This window comes from Apodemus sylvaticus, chromosome 10 (genome assembly GCF_947179515.1).
Source record: "Apodemus sylvaticus chromosome 10, mApoSyl1.1, whole genome shotgun sequence".
NCBI lineage: Eukaryota > Metazoa > Chordata > Mammalia > Rodentia > Muridae > Apodemus > Apodemus sylvaticus.
In genome coordinates, this window is record NC_067481.1 from 95,023,279 (window position 1) to 95,041,429 (window position 18,151).

The window sequence follows — 18,151 nt, forward strand, 5'->3', positions numbered from 1 at the left end:
GGCCTCCTGACAGCCGGGGGTCTGGAAGAAACGAGGAGCTCCTCTGACTGTCACCTCTTCAAGGAGGGACTGTATAGTAATGCCATGGCCACCCGGCCGTACTTACAGATTGGCAAGGAAGGGCTTGGCCGCCCTGCTCAAATCATCCTGAGCAAACGGTGCCTGGAGGAAGTGCCACCTGAGCTCAGCCTCCGTACTAAGCTGCTGACAGGGCCAGGGCAGCTGCTGGGCGTTGCATCTAGAGAAAATCACAGAGGCAGAGGACGTGAGCAGCCAGAGAAGGGAGGGCAGTGAAGTCCGATCCTTTGAAATAGTCTCAGAATTTAGTTTTCTTGTCAGATATATTTGTTACAACAAAACTCAGCTTCCACATTCACAGTTAATTTATGAATAAGAAATACATCCTGAAGTGTACCTGCAGAATAAAAAGGCATATATGCAGATTTTATAAGCCATTGTGCCCTTAATTCGCCCCCAGAATTCTCAGGAAACACAGAATTTACATTGTAGACAGGACAGCCCTTTGTGTGTGGTGCCTAAGATGGGTATTTGCAGTGCCCAGCTGTGACTCTGATTTGTCTGTGTCCATGAAGCTATTCCCTCCCTGTCCCCATCAATGGAAACGGAGTAGGGCCTCTCCTTGAGGCATCTGGCACAGAGTTGGCCCAGTGGGATTTACAGCATGTGGGTCTGTGGGAGTCCCAGAACCTCATGCTCCTCTTGGTAGCCACAGTCCTGTCTCCCGGGGATTCTTGAGTGGAGTTGGTGAAGGAAGAGCCCCTCTTCTTGCTGAGGATTGAATAAGCCACACTCCCTATGCCAAACAAGCTCAGCTTCAGCAAGAGGGACACACGCTGGGTACTTAGGGGCAGCGTGTTCCGCTGTCCTGAGATGGGCCCAGGCCTTCGCCCTTGCCCAGAGTGTCCCCTAGGGTCTAGGGTGGGCAAAATGTCCTGGGTGTGGCATCAGATTGAGGGCAAGGTCCTCTTTAAGAGCAGTGACTGCCTGAGAACATACTTTTGGTCAGCACCCCTTTGAAGATCTGAGGATACACAGAGCAGGCTCTAGAAGTAAGTGATTCTCCCAGCGTGCTGCATGGCTTTATAATTTCAGAGCACAGGAGCTTGCTTCCTTTCCCAGTAAAACATTCATGAGGCGGGGGAAAAGGAAATGTACAAGCTCAGTCAGTGAGAAAGGAAACAGCCTCATTCACTGATAAGGCCAAGTGGCCACAGCTGAATCCTCAGTCGGTCACCTCCTTCCCCAAGCTATCTATAAAATACCCATGTTGAAACCTCACTGAAACCCCTGGCTTGCAGATTGTCCCCCATTTCATAGAGAAGGCTCAGTGAGCTTGAATGCTTTATCAGGTCACACAGATGTGAGTGTCAGACTGTCAGGCTTTAGAGCCTGGCCCCAAGTGTGGGACAAACTCAGCACACGGCTCTGCTGTCACGTCTGTACATGTGCCCCTAAGGGTATGTGAGCTGCTGCTGAATTAGCCTTACCAGCTAAACAGGTTAGTCTGAATCCTAAGCCATGTCCATCTGAGGAACCCCCTGCCCAGGCATCTGCACCTGAGGAGCGGCCCCTGCCAAGAGTACCAAGAGAGGTCCTTGCTGTCTCGTGAGTCTGCAGGGCTGATGTCTGGACCCAGTCGGTCAGCATCCTTGACCATTGGCATTGGTGCCCTTGAGGACTATGAACTTGGTTCTTACCTAGCTCTACCTGTGACCCACAGTGTGATCTCAGTGGCTCACAGGGTTTATAGCACCCTGGGAACCCTTAACTGTCAGTACCACTGAGAACACACTAGAATCCCGGTGTCAAGAATGTATGTAGAAACAGGGTGTGATGGTGTAGACCTTTAATCCAGCAGAGGCAGGTGGAGCTCTGAATTTGAGGCCAGCCTGGTCTACATGTTGAGTTCCAAACTAACTAGCCAGTGTCTACAAGGCAATATGTGTCTCAGAACAGAAAGAAACAAAATGTCTATAGAGCTGGCATAGTGACCCACTGCAGGCATGGGACTAACATAGGAAGACAGACTGTAAGTTTAGTTAAAAAGCCAAAATGCTGTCATCTCAACAACAACAACACAGATTCACACATGTAGGTGTACTGTACAGGAGTCAAGCTCCTTAATTAATGTTCGATATTGTTTCATACCATGGTGAGGAATGATGTGTTTTATTGCACTCTGGTCCAAAGTACCCTGTTGGTCCTCTCAGCTGACAGGGAGAGGCATTGTGCTGTCAGGCTCCAAAGGGTGCAGGGAGGACCTAGGCTATAGAAGGCAATCTGCTTGTTCCAGGCCTCTCGGTAAAGGCATCTGGCCCAGGGACACCCTTTAGTGGTGCTTTGAGCAGGAGGAGTGAGGGTGTGGGTTCCCTGATGCTGGCCTCTTCCTCTCAGAGGGACTTAAAAGTACTCTTGTGTGAAGAGCCTGTTGTTTGTTTTTTCCCATTCTTCCCTCTGCTGTTGGTTCTTTTCTGTAGGTATCTGCACCAGTCAGGGACTCTGACTATGGAGGCCCTGGAGGACCCTCCCCCTGAGCCTGTGGAGTGTCCAGAGGAGGACATTGCTGACAAGGTAGGTGCTACTGCCAGGGGCTGGGCAGAGGGGAAAGGCAGTATCGCCAGAACCCGATGGGGGCCAAGGGCCTGTCTGTCCCCTGTGTGCTCTGTCAGGGGGTGGGTGTGCTTGGCAACACCTGGTCTCTTTTTCGCTCTTGAGTATTGTTGGGATAGCTCAGCAGTGGTGTCATCGAGCTGACTAGATCCTCTGCTCAGCCATCAAATGCTTATGTTATGAAAGGGGCATTTCATAGGATTTGAGCAGAGCAAGCCAGGAATAGAACTATACAGGTGCATAATATTTTATTATATTTTCTAGTTGTGTGTGTATGTGTGAGGTTACACTAATGCACACACATGTGTGGCAGTCCTAGAAGAACAAGAGTTAACCATTTCTCCAGACTGTCATTAGTTACTGTGCTAGATTGGGCCCGGAAATATGAGTCATTTTAGGGGTCACCAAGGACAGATGCCGATTACACAACTTTCCTTGGGGCTTATAGTTTCAGAGGGCAGAGTCCATGACCCTGACAGCTGGGACCAGGTCAGCAGGCAGGCTGGTGTGGTGCTGGAGCAGCAGCTGAGAGCTCGCGTCTTAAACGTCATGAGGCAGAGTGAGCTATCTAGGGATGGCTGGGGTTGAAAACTCAAAACCTGACCCAGTGGCTCACTTCCTCCATCAAGACCACACCTCCTCTTCCTCCCAGAGCTCCTTCAGCTCAGGATTGACCATCCAAATAGACACACTATGGGAGCCATCCTCATCTCAGCCGCTGCATCTCCCTCCTTGGTCCCATAGTTTTGTGGCCATACCAGAATGCACACTGCATGTAGTACATCTTCAGACATCCCAGCATCTTTTATAGTCTCAATATAGTTTAAAAGTCTTTAGTCTCTGAGTCTCAAGGTTATCTCTTAGTTTTAACTATAAGTAAACTCAAAAAGGAAATTACATGCTCCTAGCATGCAGTACGCAGAATATATTCCACTTCAGAAGACAGGGATGGGGCACAGTGGGGAAATACTGAACCAAAGGAAGACCAAATCCTAGCAGGGCAAACTTCAAACCTTTTAGTTCCATGTCCAGTGTCAAAGGGCATAGGTGGCTCCACCCTTCCAGCTTTGCTGACAGTGACAGCTTCTCTCTCCTGGGCTGATTCCAGTCCTGTGTGCAGCTCTCCCTGACAAGACACTTCACGGCTCTGACATCTCCAGTATCTTGGGGTCTCTAACAAGATCCACTCTTCACTTTCACAGCTTCTTGCAATGGCCTTCCTGAGACACACACACACACACACACACACACACACACACAAAATGCTGTTACTGCGATAAGACACCATGACCAAGGCAGCTTAGAGATGACAGATATTATTGGGATTTACAGTTCCAGAGAGATTGGAGTCTGTCACCATCATATGATGCAGGGAGCTTGGCAGCAGACAGGAAGGAACAGCTAGCAGCTGAGAGCTCACTTTGTAAGACACAGCCATGACACAGAGCAAACACTGGAAAGGGTGGGGGCTTTTGAAACCTCAAAGTCTGACTCCAGTGACACACCTCTTCCAAAAAGAGCTCACTTCCTAATCCTTCCCAGTTTCATCAACTGGGGACCAACTCTAGCTGTATTAGTCAGGGTTGTATAGGGAAAAAGAATTTACAGAATGAATATATATATATATATATACACACATACATACATACATGCATGTGGACAGACAGACAGACAGAGATGGCATTTATGACAATAGTTTACAGACTGTGGTCCAGCTTGTCTAACAATGGCTATGTACCAATGAGAGGTCCAAAGGATCCAGTAGTTGTTCAGTCTACAAGGCTGGATGTCTCAGCTGCTCTCTAGTATATGCCAGAATCCTGAAAAAAAAAAGGGGGGGGGGGTTTGATGCCCATGAAGGAATGGTCTTGCCAGTGAGAGTGAGAACAAGCAGACAAAGAGCAGGCTTCTTTCTTCCATGTCCTACATGTAAGCTGCTAGCACTGCCACCTGGATTATAGGAGGTCTTCCCACTTCAAATTATTTAGCTAAGAAAGAAATAATCCCCCAGGCTGGAGAGATAGAGGCTACCCTCACAAAATATAAGGAAAACAATCCCTTCCTAGCACTTGAGAGGCAGAGGCAAGTGGATCTCAGAGTTTGAAGCCAGTCTCCAGATTCCAGGACAGCAAGGCTACACAGAGAAAATCTGTCTCGGGGGAAAAAACATAGGTGCACCCAGCCACTTAGGTTTTAATTCCAAATTTAGTTAAGGTGGCCACTGAGAATAGCCATACCAGTTTCACAGTTTGTCAATTTGACAATCATATCTCCGCATGTTGTGCTTAATTGCCAAATGAAAACAATAACCAGGTAATAATTACACCTAACATCATAAAAACAATCCCACATACAACCCCACATAGGTCTCAATGTCCCTTGAAAGACTTTTGGTATCAAATTTAAATGCCATAGTCATTGATATTCTCATAATTGGTGTTATTTTTCATGACAAAGAAATTGAGGGAAAAAAACACAAATATCTGTACAAACACATAACAAAATAAGATAGAAGCACTCTTGTTAGTGATTATGACCTGTGTCTTTGCAGCTGGTCTCCTGCCCCAGCTGGTATGTATCTGTGCTTTCCTCCTCCACCCAGTCTGTATTTCCTCCACCTTCAGCAAGCGCCACAGCAGCTGTTGGCTCTTTTCCTGGAGGGGTGACCCACACTGTCATCCCTGAAGGGTCTCTTCCCTCTGTCATCCCGCCTGGATTAGGCTGTTGTACTTTCCCACAGACTTTAATCACAGGGCACGGTCACCCAAGGGTCACCCAAAGGATCTCCTGCACTCCACACATAATCTTCTTACCACCATTGTGGAAAAGCAATCCAATTTCCCTTAGAAATCTGATCATTTGCCACTCCTGACACTGGTCTTGTGTCTCAGCCTGATGGCTTAGAGGCATCAGGTCTGTTGGATCCAGGTACTCACGATTTGCCCTTGCAGAAGCAACTCTAAAGACTTTCCACTCAGCTTTTCTAACTATAATAGTCCTCACTCCACAGCTCAGGTAACCAACACGAGAATTCTACTTCTAAATATATTTATCTCAATTATAATAGCCACAGGATGAGTTCAGGGACCTCCCACACCCCAAACCTACTATAAGTCAGACTCCAGCAAAAACTCTATTAATCACCTGACCCCCATAATTCCCTTGTCTAAGTGGAGGCCCACAGTGTTTCTTAGGAGGGGTTCAATCAGCATCAATCCCTACCCAACAGACCTGGGAAAGTCAGATTTCCTTTTCCCCAGTGTGCAGTTAACCCTATAAAAGGCAGCACGCCCCTGGGGATGAACTGTGGAAAGGCTAACAGAAAAACTCTTAGGTATTTATCAAGGTCCTTAGGGGAGCCTGGCCATCCCTTCCTTCAAGGGATTTCTGGGTCTGCAGACTGCCTCAAACAAAACTGCGGCAGGCTTCTTATCTAGGTCACGCCTAGAGACACCATGATTGATTAGCTGGTACCAAAGGTCCATCCGAGTCATGCCACCATCAAATTCACTTTGCCCGTGCTGCCCATTACAATAAGTAAATCACCTTACCTTTGGCAAGTCAGTGGTGCCACGTGGCCCCTGCTTTCTGGGCCTGGTTGAACCCATTGTATTTCATCTTCCAGACTAAGGTCTACAGAGCTCCTCAGGTGTGTCGGATCCCTCTCGATGTTTTTTGTCTTACACTGTTAGTGAAGGGCAAGTCTTCTGGGCCTTCCCCTTGTGGAGGATTAGGTTTACAGTGTACACACTCTAACATTGCAACTTCCTTGAGCCTTACAATCCCTTCATCAACACTAAGCCAAGGGTGGTGTCCGCAGCTCCTTTTTGGTAGGTTATCACCTGACCCATGCTTCAGCCATCACTCAGACTTCTGACAACTTTTTGGTTTGGTTTGGTTTGGTTTGGTTTGGTTTTAGTTTTTCAAGAGAGAGTTTCTCTGTAGCCTTTGGCTGTTCTGGAGCTAGCTCTGTAGACCAGGCTGGCCTCAGATTTATAGAGAGCTGCCTCCTCTGTCTCCCAAGTGCTGGGATTGATTAAAGGTATATGCCACTACCACCTGGCTTTTGACACCTTTCTTTTGACACCTTTCTTTACCTGTGAGAGCTTCCATAGTAAACCTAGAATCTCTGCTTCATGGACCCCATATCAGTAAACCCATCCTGACCCCCTTCTGTGTCCCCTCTACCATTATCCCACACCCGTAAAATCCATTCCCACACAGTCCCCAGACTTCGGCTAGACTGAATTGGCAAACACATTGAGCTCCTTAGCAGTGTGGTGCACCTCCTCACGGCCTACACTTGACAAGCTCCCCTCTAGGAGCCAGCTTAGCCTTGCGTCTGGTTGTGGGTCTAGAGGCAACTGTTGGGTGGCCCTGAAGAACATCAGTATTGTGTCATCTGACATCTCCTCCAGAGAAAGTCACTGCTGGTCTAGCAACAGTGAAGGATCGATTTTCGCAGTCAGAGGTGGAAAGGTCATGTTTCATGGTGTTGGAAAACATCTTCTGCTGAGGTGGGGAGACTACCTCCTCCGGTGAGGTAAACCCTGACACTCTGGGTTCAAAGTTCTCAGCTTCATTAGGCCCTCTCACCATTTCCACCCCAAGTTACAGGATTCCATTCTTTACCAATGAATGCCCTCACTTGAGCCGCTGACACCCTCCTAGGCTGGGGCTCACACGTGTCCTCAGCCACTGGGGTTTTAGTTGACTCCAGATGTAGTCGAGGTGACAACCAAGAATAGCCATTTAAATACACAAGTCCTCTGGCGCCATTTTCATTTTAAACACCACAGAGAGATAACTCCACCATGGGCTTGTCTTATGTACATTGCCCCAGCCTGGCCAGGCCCCTCTCTGGTCACGCCCCTTGCCAAGGCCCATGTGAGTCTGGGAAGGGTGGCAGCAACAACCCTACCTGGTTCCTCCTGAGCCCGGCCTTGCCCTCCCGGCACCTCACCACCCCTCATCTTGCAGCCCACTTGGTTCCTCCATATTTCACCTCACTCACCTGCCTTTCCTCACAGTGTGCTCACGTGACTCCTACAAAGGGTTCCCTCCAACCACCCGACGTCCTCTATGCTCAGCCATGCATTCACCTGTGCCCACTTGGCCTGGGCGCCCTCCGGGCCTTCTGTCAGCCTCGCCTGGTGGCTCCTCTCTGTTTCAGCCAGGCCTCACCTCTGCTATAGTCCTTTCTCCACAACCAATATCTCCAGGGCTTCCCTGTGTTCTGAGGCTAAATCCCTCCCCTGCTTCTCTCCATTTCTCCTTATAGTATCTTCTCTCCTGAAGGAGGAGAAGACGGAGACCTAGCCCTTTCTATCCCTACTCTCCCCAACATCTGGGCCTCCTCCATGTGTTTTGTCTGGCAGTTGAGTCTCACGTGTGAATGTGTGTCTGGGTAAACCTCAGGGTCCCATGCAGAAGCCATGAGGCCACTAGAGCTTGAATTTCCCAGGGACATCTGCCCTGCTCTGTTGATTTGACTGTGACCCTGTGAGCGCTGCATTGCTCTGGATTTATGAGATAGTCTTTTAAGGATGAGCCCGACCCCCACTCAGCAGGTGGGTATGGGAATGCCATGCTGCCTCTCCAGTGCTCCCTCACAGACACAGCGTTTACCTCTTTCAGCGTGTTCCTCAGGCAGTCGTCTCTTTACCTAGGTCATCTTCCTGGAGAGACGGGTGTCAGAGCTGGAGAAGGACAGTGCAGCTGCCGGCGAGCAGCATGGCCGGCTGAGGCAGGAAAACCTGCAGCTGGTGCACAGGTAAGTGTGGCTCTGCCCAAAGCATCACTCACACCATATGCATCCTCTACCTCACTGAGCAGAATCCTGCAGAGAACTTGTTCTTACCTGATACCACCCATCCACTCACATGCGGGGTGGATGCCAGGCATGGCCAGAGGACTATCACTGGTTGATCTGAGACTCTGTAGATGGCTGTCACCGTATCATCAACAGTAGAGCCCCAGAGAAGTGAGCGAGGGTACTACTTGCCTGTATGCAAGCAAGGCTGTTCTATTCACTAGGAGCCAGGAGGGGAGGTACCGCCTAAAATGGGGAGCCGGGCCTGGTGTTTCATACATACATTCCACACGTGGAGGAGAAAGAATTGTGAACTCCAGGTTATTCTTGGCTATACAGTGTGTCCAAGACCAACTTAAGGTATATGAAATGGTGCTAGGGAAATAGCTTAGCTAGTAATGTTTGCCTTGGCAAACATGGGGACCTGGGTATAAATCCTTACGTAAACTATTAGGTATGGCACCACATACTTGTAATCCCAGCATTGGGGAGAGAGAAGCAGGAGGGTCCTTGGGACTTGCTGACCAGCCAGTGTGGCCTAGTCAGTGAGCTTCAGAGGAAAGGGACAGTGTTCCTAAGGATGACTCCTGAAGTCCTCTGTCTGCCATGTGTATGTACAACACACATGTACACATGATAGAATGAGGCCCTTTCTAAACACAAGGAGGGGAACAGGCACGTTCTGGACGTGGCCAGCCTTCACTAGTCTGGGCTACTGTTCTGCACACTCCCGGTCTGTTTATCAGGGATACCTCCATGTGGCTTTCAATGGTTTTTATTCTGAGTGCTTGATCTTTAACTCTAAGAAATGTGTGTGTGTGTGTGTGTGTGTGTGTGTGTGTGTGTGTGTGTGTGAACAGATGGAGGCCATTGGTTTTCTCACTCAAACTCAGTTATGCAGGCTTAGCGGCAAGCAACCTTTACCTGCCAGACGGCCGTGCCACCCCTTCAGGGGAATTCTAAAGCTCTCTCTGTAGTCTCTTCCTGTTTACATCAGCCCTGACTGCTTTTGGTCAAGATAGATTGTCTAGAACTTTAATTTTCTTCATTTTCCTAAGCTCTGATACTATCTTGTCCTTTTTCCTTATGTAATATCTTTTGTTTTGATTTTGAAACTTTCTTTTCTGATTGAATATTTTTACTCATTTTCACTTATCCCTGTTCTCCCCAGCTTTGTCTCTCACTGTAGTCACCTCAGCGTCTTGTCTGTGCTGAGCAGGCCCTCACATTCTGAGCCACAACCTCCTAAGATTAATTTCTAAGACTTATTTTTGGTTTTCAAGACAGGGTTTCTCTGTGTAGCCCTGGCTGTCCAGGAGCTCTCTCTGTAGGCCAGGCTGGCCTCGAACTCACATTCCCATAGCATGCTGCTCTCACTTCTGCACAGCCCATGGTGGCCCATGGCTTCCACACCGTAGGTGTTTGTGGGACGTGTTTTTATGTGTGCTACAAACCCCTGTGCTGTCTGATGCTCTCCACTGCTCTTCCGTCTCATTTCCCAGAGAGATGCTGAGGTGCACACACCAGGGTCACGACTTCTTCACGGCCGTGGGCAGAACGGGTAGGACTTTTCTCAGGACTATGACCATTCCTGTTTTCTGTAGGAAGCTGGGGAAGAGGCCAGAGCCTCAAGCCTAGACTGGGTTCTTCTCTAAGCGACCCTGGAGGGGATACGGTGCAGAGTGATCCTTCTCTTTAGGTATGACTCCACTGCAGCATTTAGGGCCTGATCTGGGCTGGAGAAATGGCTCAGCGGCTAAGAGCACTGACTGCTCCTTGAGAGGTCCTGAGTTCAAATCCTAGCAACCACATGGTGGCTCACAACCATCTACAATGGGGATCCAATGTCTTCTTTCAGTGTGTCTGAAGACAGCTACAGTGTACCCACATACATGAAATAAACAAATCATTAGAAAACAAAGGAGCTGATCTAGCCCCTCGGGTGTGATGTGGAAGCCTCACCACAGTGTCGCTGTGCTGCCTCTGAAGTCTGGACTTGCCTCAGCAGTGTGGACCCGCTGTCACCTTCGTTTTCTGCCCAGTGCTATTGCCTAACACTTTCTGCCTCTTCAGGTTGTGCATGTCTAAGTTTGTAGTGGCCTTCCTGGGACAGCTGCTTCCTGGTCAGTACACAATGCCTCAGAACAACATTTCATACACCTTACAGATATGTACCTTCCCCTTTGCCCTCAGAGCCAATGCCTTGGAAGAGCAGCTGAAGGAGCAGGAGTTCAGAGCCCAAGAGAAGGTCCTAGAAGAAACCAGGAAGCAGAAGGAGCTTCTGTGCAAGATGGAGCGTGAGAAGAGCATCGAGATCGAGAACCTGCAGGCCAGGTGAGCACGGCTCAGGTGAGCACCGCTCAAGTGCGGACCAGGTGAGCACGGCTCAGGTGAGCACGGCTCAGGTGAGCACCAGGTGAGCACGGCTCAAGTGCGGGCAGGGGAACTTCTGTCCACCAAGGAAGTATATTGTCTGGGGAGAGCTAGTAACATAAAAAGGATGCTGGTGGGACACACCATTTATGCCAGCACTCCAGAGACAGAGGCAAACAGATCTCTGGGAGTTAAAGCCAGCCTGGTCTACAGAGTGAGTTCCAGGACAGCCAGGGCTACACAGAGAAACTCTTATCTTGAAAAACAAAAAAAACAAAAACAAGAGACAGAAAAAAAAAAGAATAAAGGGATACTCACATGAAAAGATGCTTAAAATTTGTTTTAATTTTAAAATTGCATTAATTTATTTGGGGTGTGTGTGTGTGTGTGTGTGTGTTTGTGTGTGCATGTACATGTGTGCAAGCACAACTTGTGGGAATGATTCTCTTTCTGCTATGTGGGTTTTGGGCATTCAACTCAGGTTCAGTTGAACATAAGGCCAGCCTGGTAAACACAGAGACATCATGGGCGTTTGGTACAGTAGCAGTCACACTCCAAGAACAACTGATAATGGAAATACCCAAAATGAGATGGTCTGGGGTCCTCGGCCACACAGCCAGCCTGTAAATAGAAGACAGGAATATTGCTCCCACAGGATTACCACATATTGTCTGTAAACGCCCCTCCAGGAACTTGTGTGGGGTCCCTCTCCTGGGGTATAAACTAAGAGACAAGTAGAGATATATGTAACTGGCAGACATATATCTTAACCAAGTGACCCATGATGGTGGCGGGTGTCAAATGAGTGTGACAGGACCTCACTATGGAAGAATTTTCCCTAAACATCTCCCCCCAAGTCTGAGGCACATTTTGCAGAATATACATCAAAGACGACTACAGTATGACAGTGTGGGAGACACACACACCTGGGGATACGAAACATGCAGGGATAATGCTGTGAGATGCTGGGGTTTGCTGGAACATGTGGAGTCATGCTGTAGCGCAGCTGGGTATAGGTTGTGCCATGCTACAGTGATGAGTAACAGGTCTGCACTTCACAGCTTTTCTGTAACCTAAAATTCCTAAACCCAAAGTGCCTTTAAAAGCCATCTTGGCCAGTGCAAGGTAGCACAGGCCTGTAATGGCAGCACTCAGAAGATAAAGTAGAGGACCAGGAAGTCAAGGTCGTCCGTGTCTACACAGAAAGGTTGAGACTGGGCTTTCTGGCAGGGCAGTAACTGGGCAAAACAGGGCAGCTTTGACAGGGTGACAGTCCTGGGCTTCATAATGCACTCTGTCAAAATACACAGATGCAGGAAAGCTGAACCGTGAGGTAAGGACTAGCCATGGCGCTTGGGATTATCGTGGGTCACAAAACCGTTCCCAGTGATTGGGTATTCCTCCGTAGCTAGGCCTCCCTTGTCCTTTGGAGGCACATTTTAGGGAAGCCAGTCCTGACGTGTTCTTGTGTTCCAGGTTGCAGCAGCTGGATGAGGAGAACAGTGAACTGCGGTCCTGCACACCTTGTCTGAAGGCCAACATCGAGCGCCTGGAGGAGGTGAGCTGCTGGCCTAGTCCTTGTGGGGATGCCCTGCCTAGAATAAATTCTGTCCTCTCCCCTCTGCTTGTCACACCAGCATGGAGCCAGGACATGTGGCCATGGCCTTCTGAACAGGGGAGGGCAGCATGACAACCCTGAGCCCTGCTGTGCTCAAATGTTCAGACTCGGGACCTGTAGGCCCAGAGCCTATACTTCCAACTCATCTGAGGTAACTGGAAGATGGTCTTGTACATCACCAGGCAGAGGCAGTACTCTTACCTTCTGTTCCAGTCTTACAGCCCCCTTCCCCAGAGTGCCCTGTGGGAAGCTCTGACCATTTCCAGCCCACTAGGCTGACTCCTGTAAACCAGAGGAGGAGCTGAGCAGGAGCTTCCCATAGGTACTGGGCTAGATCCTGTCCAGATGAAGGCCCTTTGGCCACAAGCAGGGCAGCTTTGACAGGATGACAGGAAAGCACATAGTCCTGCTGTAGAGTGAGAGTGGGAGCCACAGTGTGTCACTGGACTGGAGATGAGTGGTCCAGAGCACAGGCCATCGGGTCAGGCTGCATATGTAGGTAAAGCAGTGCTGCTACCTGTCCACACAGGTGTCTGTTTTTGCAGGAGAAACAGAAGATGCTGGATGAGATTGAAGAGTTGACACAGCGGCTCAGTGAAGAACAGGAGAATAAGAGGAAAATGGGGGACAAGCTGAGCCACGAGCGGCACCAATTCCAGAGAGACAAGGAAGCAACCCAGGAGGTGAGCTGGGCCATTTGTCTCCTCCCCATGTTCCCATATGTCTGCTGTCGCCTGGTGTTTGGTGGCATGTCCTGCCATTCTGGGCAGTGCCATTGGAACTGAAGCCACTGGGCAGTAGCTTCTTGGAACACAGGGTGACATCCTCCCAGGAGAGGGTGATCAGGCCAACTAGTGGGAGCCTTCCTTGTGATTGCCTCACAGCTGATCGAGGACCTCCGCAAGCAGCTAGAACATCTCCAGCTCCTCAGGCTGGAGGTGGAGCAGCGCAGGGGCCGCAGCAGCAGCCTGGGCCTGCAGGAGTACAACAGCCGCGCGCGGGAGAGCGAGCTGGAGCAGGAGGTCCGCAGACTGAAACAGGTGTGGCTCTGCCCTTCATCTACCCTCACAGAAGCTCCTGAGAGGCTGGCCTGAGAGGGGACACACAAGCTGGGGTCCTTCCTGGAAGGTCCTTGTCCCCGCAAGGGCATAGCCCCGCGTGACACTGTCATGTCCCCTAGGACAACCGTAACCTGAAGGAGCAGAATGATGAGCTAAACGGACAGATCATCACCCTCAGCATCCAGGGTGCCAAGAGCCTCTTCTCCACGTCCTTCTCAGAGTCACTGGCTGCAGAAATCAGCTCTGTCTCCCGAGACGAGGTACCTTGCCTGCCTTTTTGAACCCTAGGTCCCTGTACCCTCTCCAGGCCCCTTCCTTCCCTGCACTGACCTCTGCTTTCCTGCAGCTCATGGAAGCAATCCAGAAGCAGGAGGAGATCAATTTCCGCCTGCAGGACTACATTGACAGGATTATTGTGGCCATCCTGGAAACCAACCCATCCATCCTTGAGGTCAAGTAGTCCATCTTAGCCCAGTGTGGGCTGGTTATAGACTCCACAGCACCCAAGAGTGGTCCTGTCTTGCCACAAAGAGCCTCGACCAGCAGGTCCTGCAGCTTACCAAGCCTAGGGTGTGTGGGGCCCTCGTGCAGCTGGCCTGGGAGAATAAAGAAGGCTGCAGAGGCGATGAGAAGGAAGAAAGGGAGTCCACAGCAGGCCAAGAGTGGGGCTGGCTCTCTGAACATCAGGAAGCCAGGGCCTTCCACACAAGCCGGCCTCACCAACAGTACCCAGGTCTGCTCAGCAGTATGCAGATCTATGGGGATAGTCTCTCAGGCTGGCAGGGGCCCTTCGCTAAGTCTCTGGCCCACCCCCCTTTCTGCTATGCACCCTATTAGGAAGAGAGAGAGAATATGAGTCCTCACCTCAGTTGCTGCCTCTCACTCCTGTTGACGTGGTGCCACCCAAGCTTGGCCATTCCCACATGGTCTGCAAGCTGAGGACCCAAAGTTGGACATAGAAATGGTAGTGCTGGAAAGACAGACAGGCAAAGACGGCACATGTGGGGTCTGGTCCAGATCCATAGGCTACCAGTTCTCCTTGCGCTGCTCAGGCCGGCTCTCACCAGATGGGCTTCCATTCACCTTTGGACCCAGGCCCTCCAAGCCACACAGCTGTTCTTTGGCCAGACCCTCACTACAGTAACTCCTCAACTCTGGCTCTTGTAGGGGCCAGAACAACTAGTTCATGCTGACTGTGGACCTCTTCCTGGATGGATGAACAGTCAGCCTCTCTGACCCCGGTGCAGGTGCTGCTTCTCCTCAGGTGTGGCCTACCTTGGCTCCTGGGCCCACACCCTCCTCAGGCTGACTTTACTGCCTTGGGAGAATTCTCCATTTCCCAGACAATAGTCTAGGCCTCTGGAACAGTTTCCTTCTCTGCTTTTAACTTTAAATCCCTGGGTGTCCCCAGGAGTCATTTTGCTAGTGGATGGGTGGAAGAGGCTCTGCACTGACCCAGAGGCAGAGGAAGGCTTGCCGCCTGCCCCTGCGCCACCCACAGAGCTGCGGCACCCACAGTAGTTGGACCTGAGCCTGAGCACTAGTTGGAGTCAGGGCACAGTGTCTGAGACCACACCATAGGCTGTGTGAGAGTATGTGTATGTATGTGTGTATGCACGCGCGTGTGTGCGTGTGTGTGCGCATGCATGAGTGTGCACACAAGTGTGAGTGTATGAATGCTTGTGCCCACACATGCTGACCTGCATCCCTTCACTGCCTACCCCCATTCCCCCGCCTCACTTCTACACTACGGTTTAAGATGTTGCCTCGTATTGTACATTTTGGGGAAAGCCTTGTGTGTAAATCAGTGTAAACTTGGAGGAGAGATTTTTCTATCATGTAGAGTAGGTATTTTTTATAGATTGAAGGTTGATCAATTTTTTAATACTTTCCAGAGAGAAAACTATCTGTGTATACATATGAAATATATATATATATATATATGTATAATATATCAATACTGGAGCCCTGCCTTTCTGTGCCCAGGTTCAAGCCCTGTGTAAGGGCTTGCAGCCTGCCTCTGCTGTCTGCCCTGCAGTGCTCACTGTAAACACAGGTCTCCAGGAGACACTGGGAAACACACCAGTCACCAACTTGCTCATGGCATCTGCTTCAGCTCCCTGAGAAGTAGCTCTTCCTCCAGGGCATGGAAGGATGGGAGGCCAACAGGATCCTGTCCCGTGTGTCAGCCACCACAGATTAAAGCTGTTACCGCACACAGAGGCCGGCTTCTTTCTCCACAGGGTGATGGGTGGGTGGCAATGGGCCTTGTTTTTGTCTCCCTCAGGGTTCTAGGGAGATGATGTTGGCCATTTAAGTACAGACCAGAGAGACTCACTGTTTTCTACCTTGATCAGGTCAGGCCCACCATGGGGCCCCAGGATTTGTCCTCTACTCCCTGGGCAGAGTCTAGGTCCTGAAGTGAGTAGCTTCTAAAGGCGAGTTCCCAATGACCTCCAACAGCCCCTCACTGGTAAGACTTGTGCCCTGAATACAGCCCAGAGGGACCAGGAGTCTCAGTGGAGGTTGCCAAACAGGCAGAGGGGAAAGTATAGATGTGGATCTCACAGATCTCAGGCACAGTGCTCTTACCCCTGGCCTACACATCCTGTGTCCAAGAGGAATCACTGTCATGTGGTCATGGGGTATAGTGAAATACTGACAGCCATCGAGAACAGGAGAAGCTGTGTTATGAAGAATTTAGGTAGTACAGTAGACCCTGACACCACACATCATCAGAGTAGCAAACCATGTACCTATTACACTCCCAGTTAGGTTCTAGCCACAGGCATTTAAATGACACCATCAAGGTTCCTCTGTGCCTAGGAGAGGCTGGAAAGAAACAAGGACAACATCTCATCACAGCCTGGCAGCCTCTCGGTTTATTTTCCAGTTAAGCATTGTCCATTCAACCCCCAGTGGAAGATTCTGAGGGAGCCAAGTTCCCCATTTGAGATATGGTGTAAGATCTCATGTTTGAAATGGGTTGGTAGAAACATTCCAGGAATGTTGTGTACGGGGCCAGCAGTATGCCTAGAGGATAATTCCTGAAGTTGGCATCCCCTAGCAGACTCCTCACCATACTTCTGATGGGGGTGTGGAGAGAGTAGCCACAGGGCTTGGCAACTCTTAAACCTACAGCAAGTAGAACTCTTCGCCCAAAGCAAATCCTGTCTCCAGTTGGCCCCTGACATTGCTTTTATCTTCCTAGTCTTGGTCAGTTATCTTTCAGAGAACAGCATAGATAAGACTTAGCCTCTGCAAATTTAAATTGATACTAGCCTTCCTGACTACCCTAAGGAATACTCAATTTTGGTGAACCCAGGTACTTATACATACCTGCTCTGAACCTGCTGCCGGTCTTGTCTAGCACATCAGGCTTCCTGAGTGTACACCCAATGGGATCCTGACTCTGATAGCTTCTGAGTCTCTTACTAAACCTAGGGTTTCACAGGTGCAAGGCAAGCAAGCGCTGACCAAGCAGGATCTGCAGCGTACACCTTGATAAGAGACCTTTGTGTTTTGTTTATTGAGACAGGGTCTTATGTGATCTGGGTTGTCCTCAAACTCACTGTGTAATTGAGGATGGCCCTGAGCTTCTTGTCTTTACCTCCCAAGTGTTGGGTGCGAATCAGAGTTATGTTCCACAGCTCCTACCTCCTCTCTCTTTTAAGACGGAGTCTCACTTGGAGGCCCTGGCTAGCCTCAAAACTTGGAGAGACCTGCCTGCCTCTGCCTCCCAGGTGTGAGAGCTGTGATCACATTAGTGCACCATTTTGACCCACTCCTCTGCTTTTTGAGACAAAACCTTGAACTTTGTAGCCCAGGTCAACTTTGAACTCATGACCCTCCTGCCTCAGTCTCCTGAGGAGGACTATGCAATTGCACACAAGGTCTGTTTTCTTTGTAGCTATGGCCCCAAGTCTCAGAATAGTGTTGGGTCCCATCTGCTCAAGAGTCAGGGTGGCTGATCTATGGCTTCTGTCCCTGCAGAGGTCTCTCTACAGGGGTCTATCCACTCATCGGGGTCGTATCTTCTGGCCCATACTATACTAGCATAGATCGGGGCTCAGTCAACCTGGAACGATCCAGCATTACCTGCTGTGTGATCATCTTAGTGCACGGGTGATAATCCATAGTGATCAGAGATGCTGCAAAGGACTGCCCTGGATCCATCTTGGCCATTCTAGTGGTAATGGACATCACCTAACTGATGAGTGGTCAAGCTACTGCTAATCTCCTGGATGAATGATCCATCTTCCCCATGATGATAGGCCTTGCTACTAGTTTTCATAATGTCTCCACAATGCTGTCTCAACAAAGAGGCCATTGCTGAATGAACAGTAACTTCACTCACTTGGGGGGGGGGGGAAGTGGGGCTCAGGATTATGGCCTCTGCTCCTGTGTTTCCAAAATTCGTGTCTTCCACATTCAGGCATAAGTGTCCCCACAGCATCCTGAATTCAGTGACCTGTCTTTGGCTTGCTAGCTTCTGGAGCATAAATAATTTCCCAGAAACATTATCTGTAGTCTCTACTGAGTCAGGTTTTCTGGGTCCTGGGGCAAATAGTACCCAATCTCTCATACAACATCCAGAGTGCAGGGCATCCGAGGGGATTTCGGTGACCCTTTGCTATGTGTTATGGCCGCCTCTGA

At 49.8% G+C, this 18,151-nt stretch overlaps 1 protein-coding gene across 3 annotated transcripts in view; it reads left to right on the top strand.

The window, feature by feature from the left end:
- The window catches only part of Rab11fip3 (RAB11 family interacting protein 3), a 78,912-nt gene extending 63,201 nt beyond the window's left edge, over positions 1–15,711 (top strand). For all 3 annotated transcript variants that reach the window (XM_052194783.1, XM_052194781.1, XM_052194782.1), the window contains 8 exons: positions 2,499–2,592; positions 8,301–8,404; positions 10,637–10,777; positions 12,293–12,374; positions 12,980–13,117; positions 13,319–13,474; positions 13,615–13,755; positions 13,842–15,711. In XM_052194783.1, coding sequence (XP_052050743.1) covers positions 2,499–2,592; positions 8,301–8,404; positions 10,637–10,777; positions 12,293–12,374; positions 12,980–13,117; positions 13,319–13,474; positions 13,615–13,755; positions 13,842–13,955 — 970 coding nt within the window. In that variant the 3' untranslated portion in view covers positions 13,956–15,711. The remainder of the gene's footprint in view (positions 1–2,498; positions 2,593–8,300; positions 8,405–10,636; positions 10,778–12,292; positions 12,375–12,979; positions 13,118–13,318; positions 13,475–13,614; positions 13,756–13,841) is intronic.
- Positions 15,712–18,151: the final 2,440 nt, after the last annotated feature.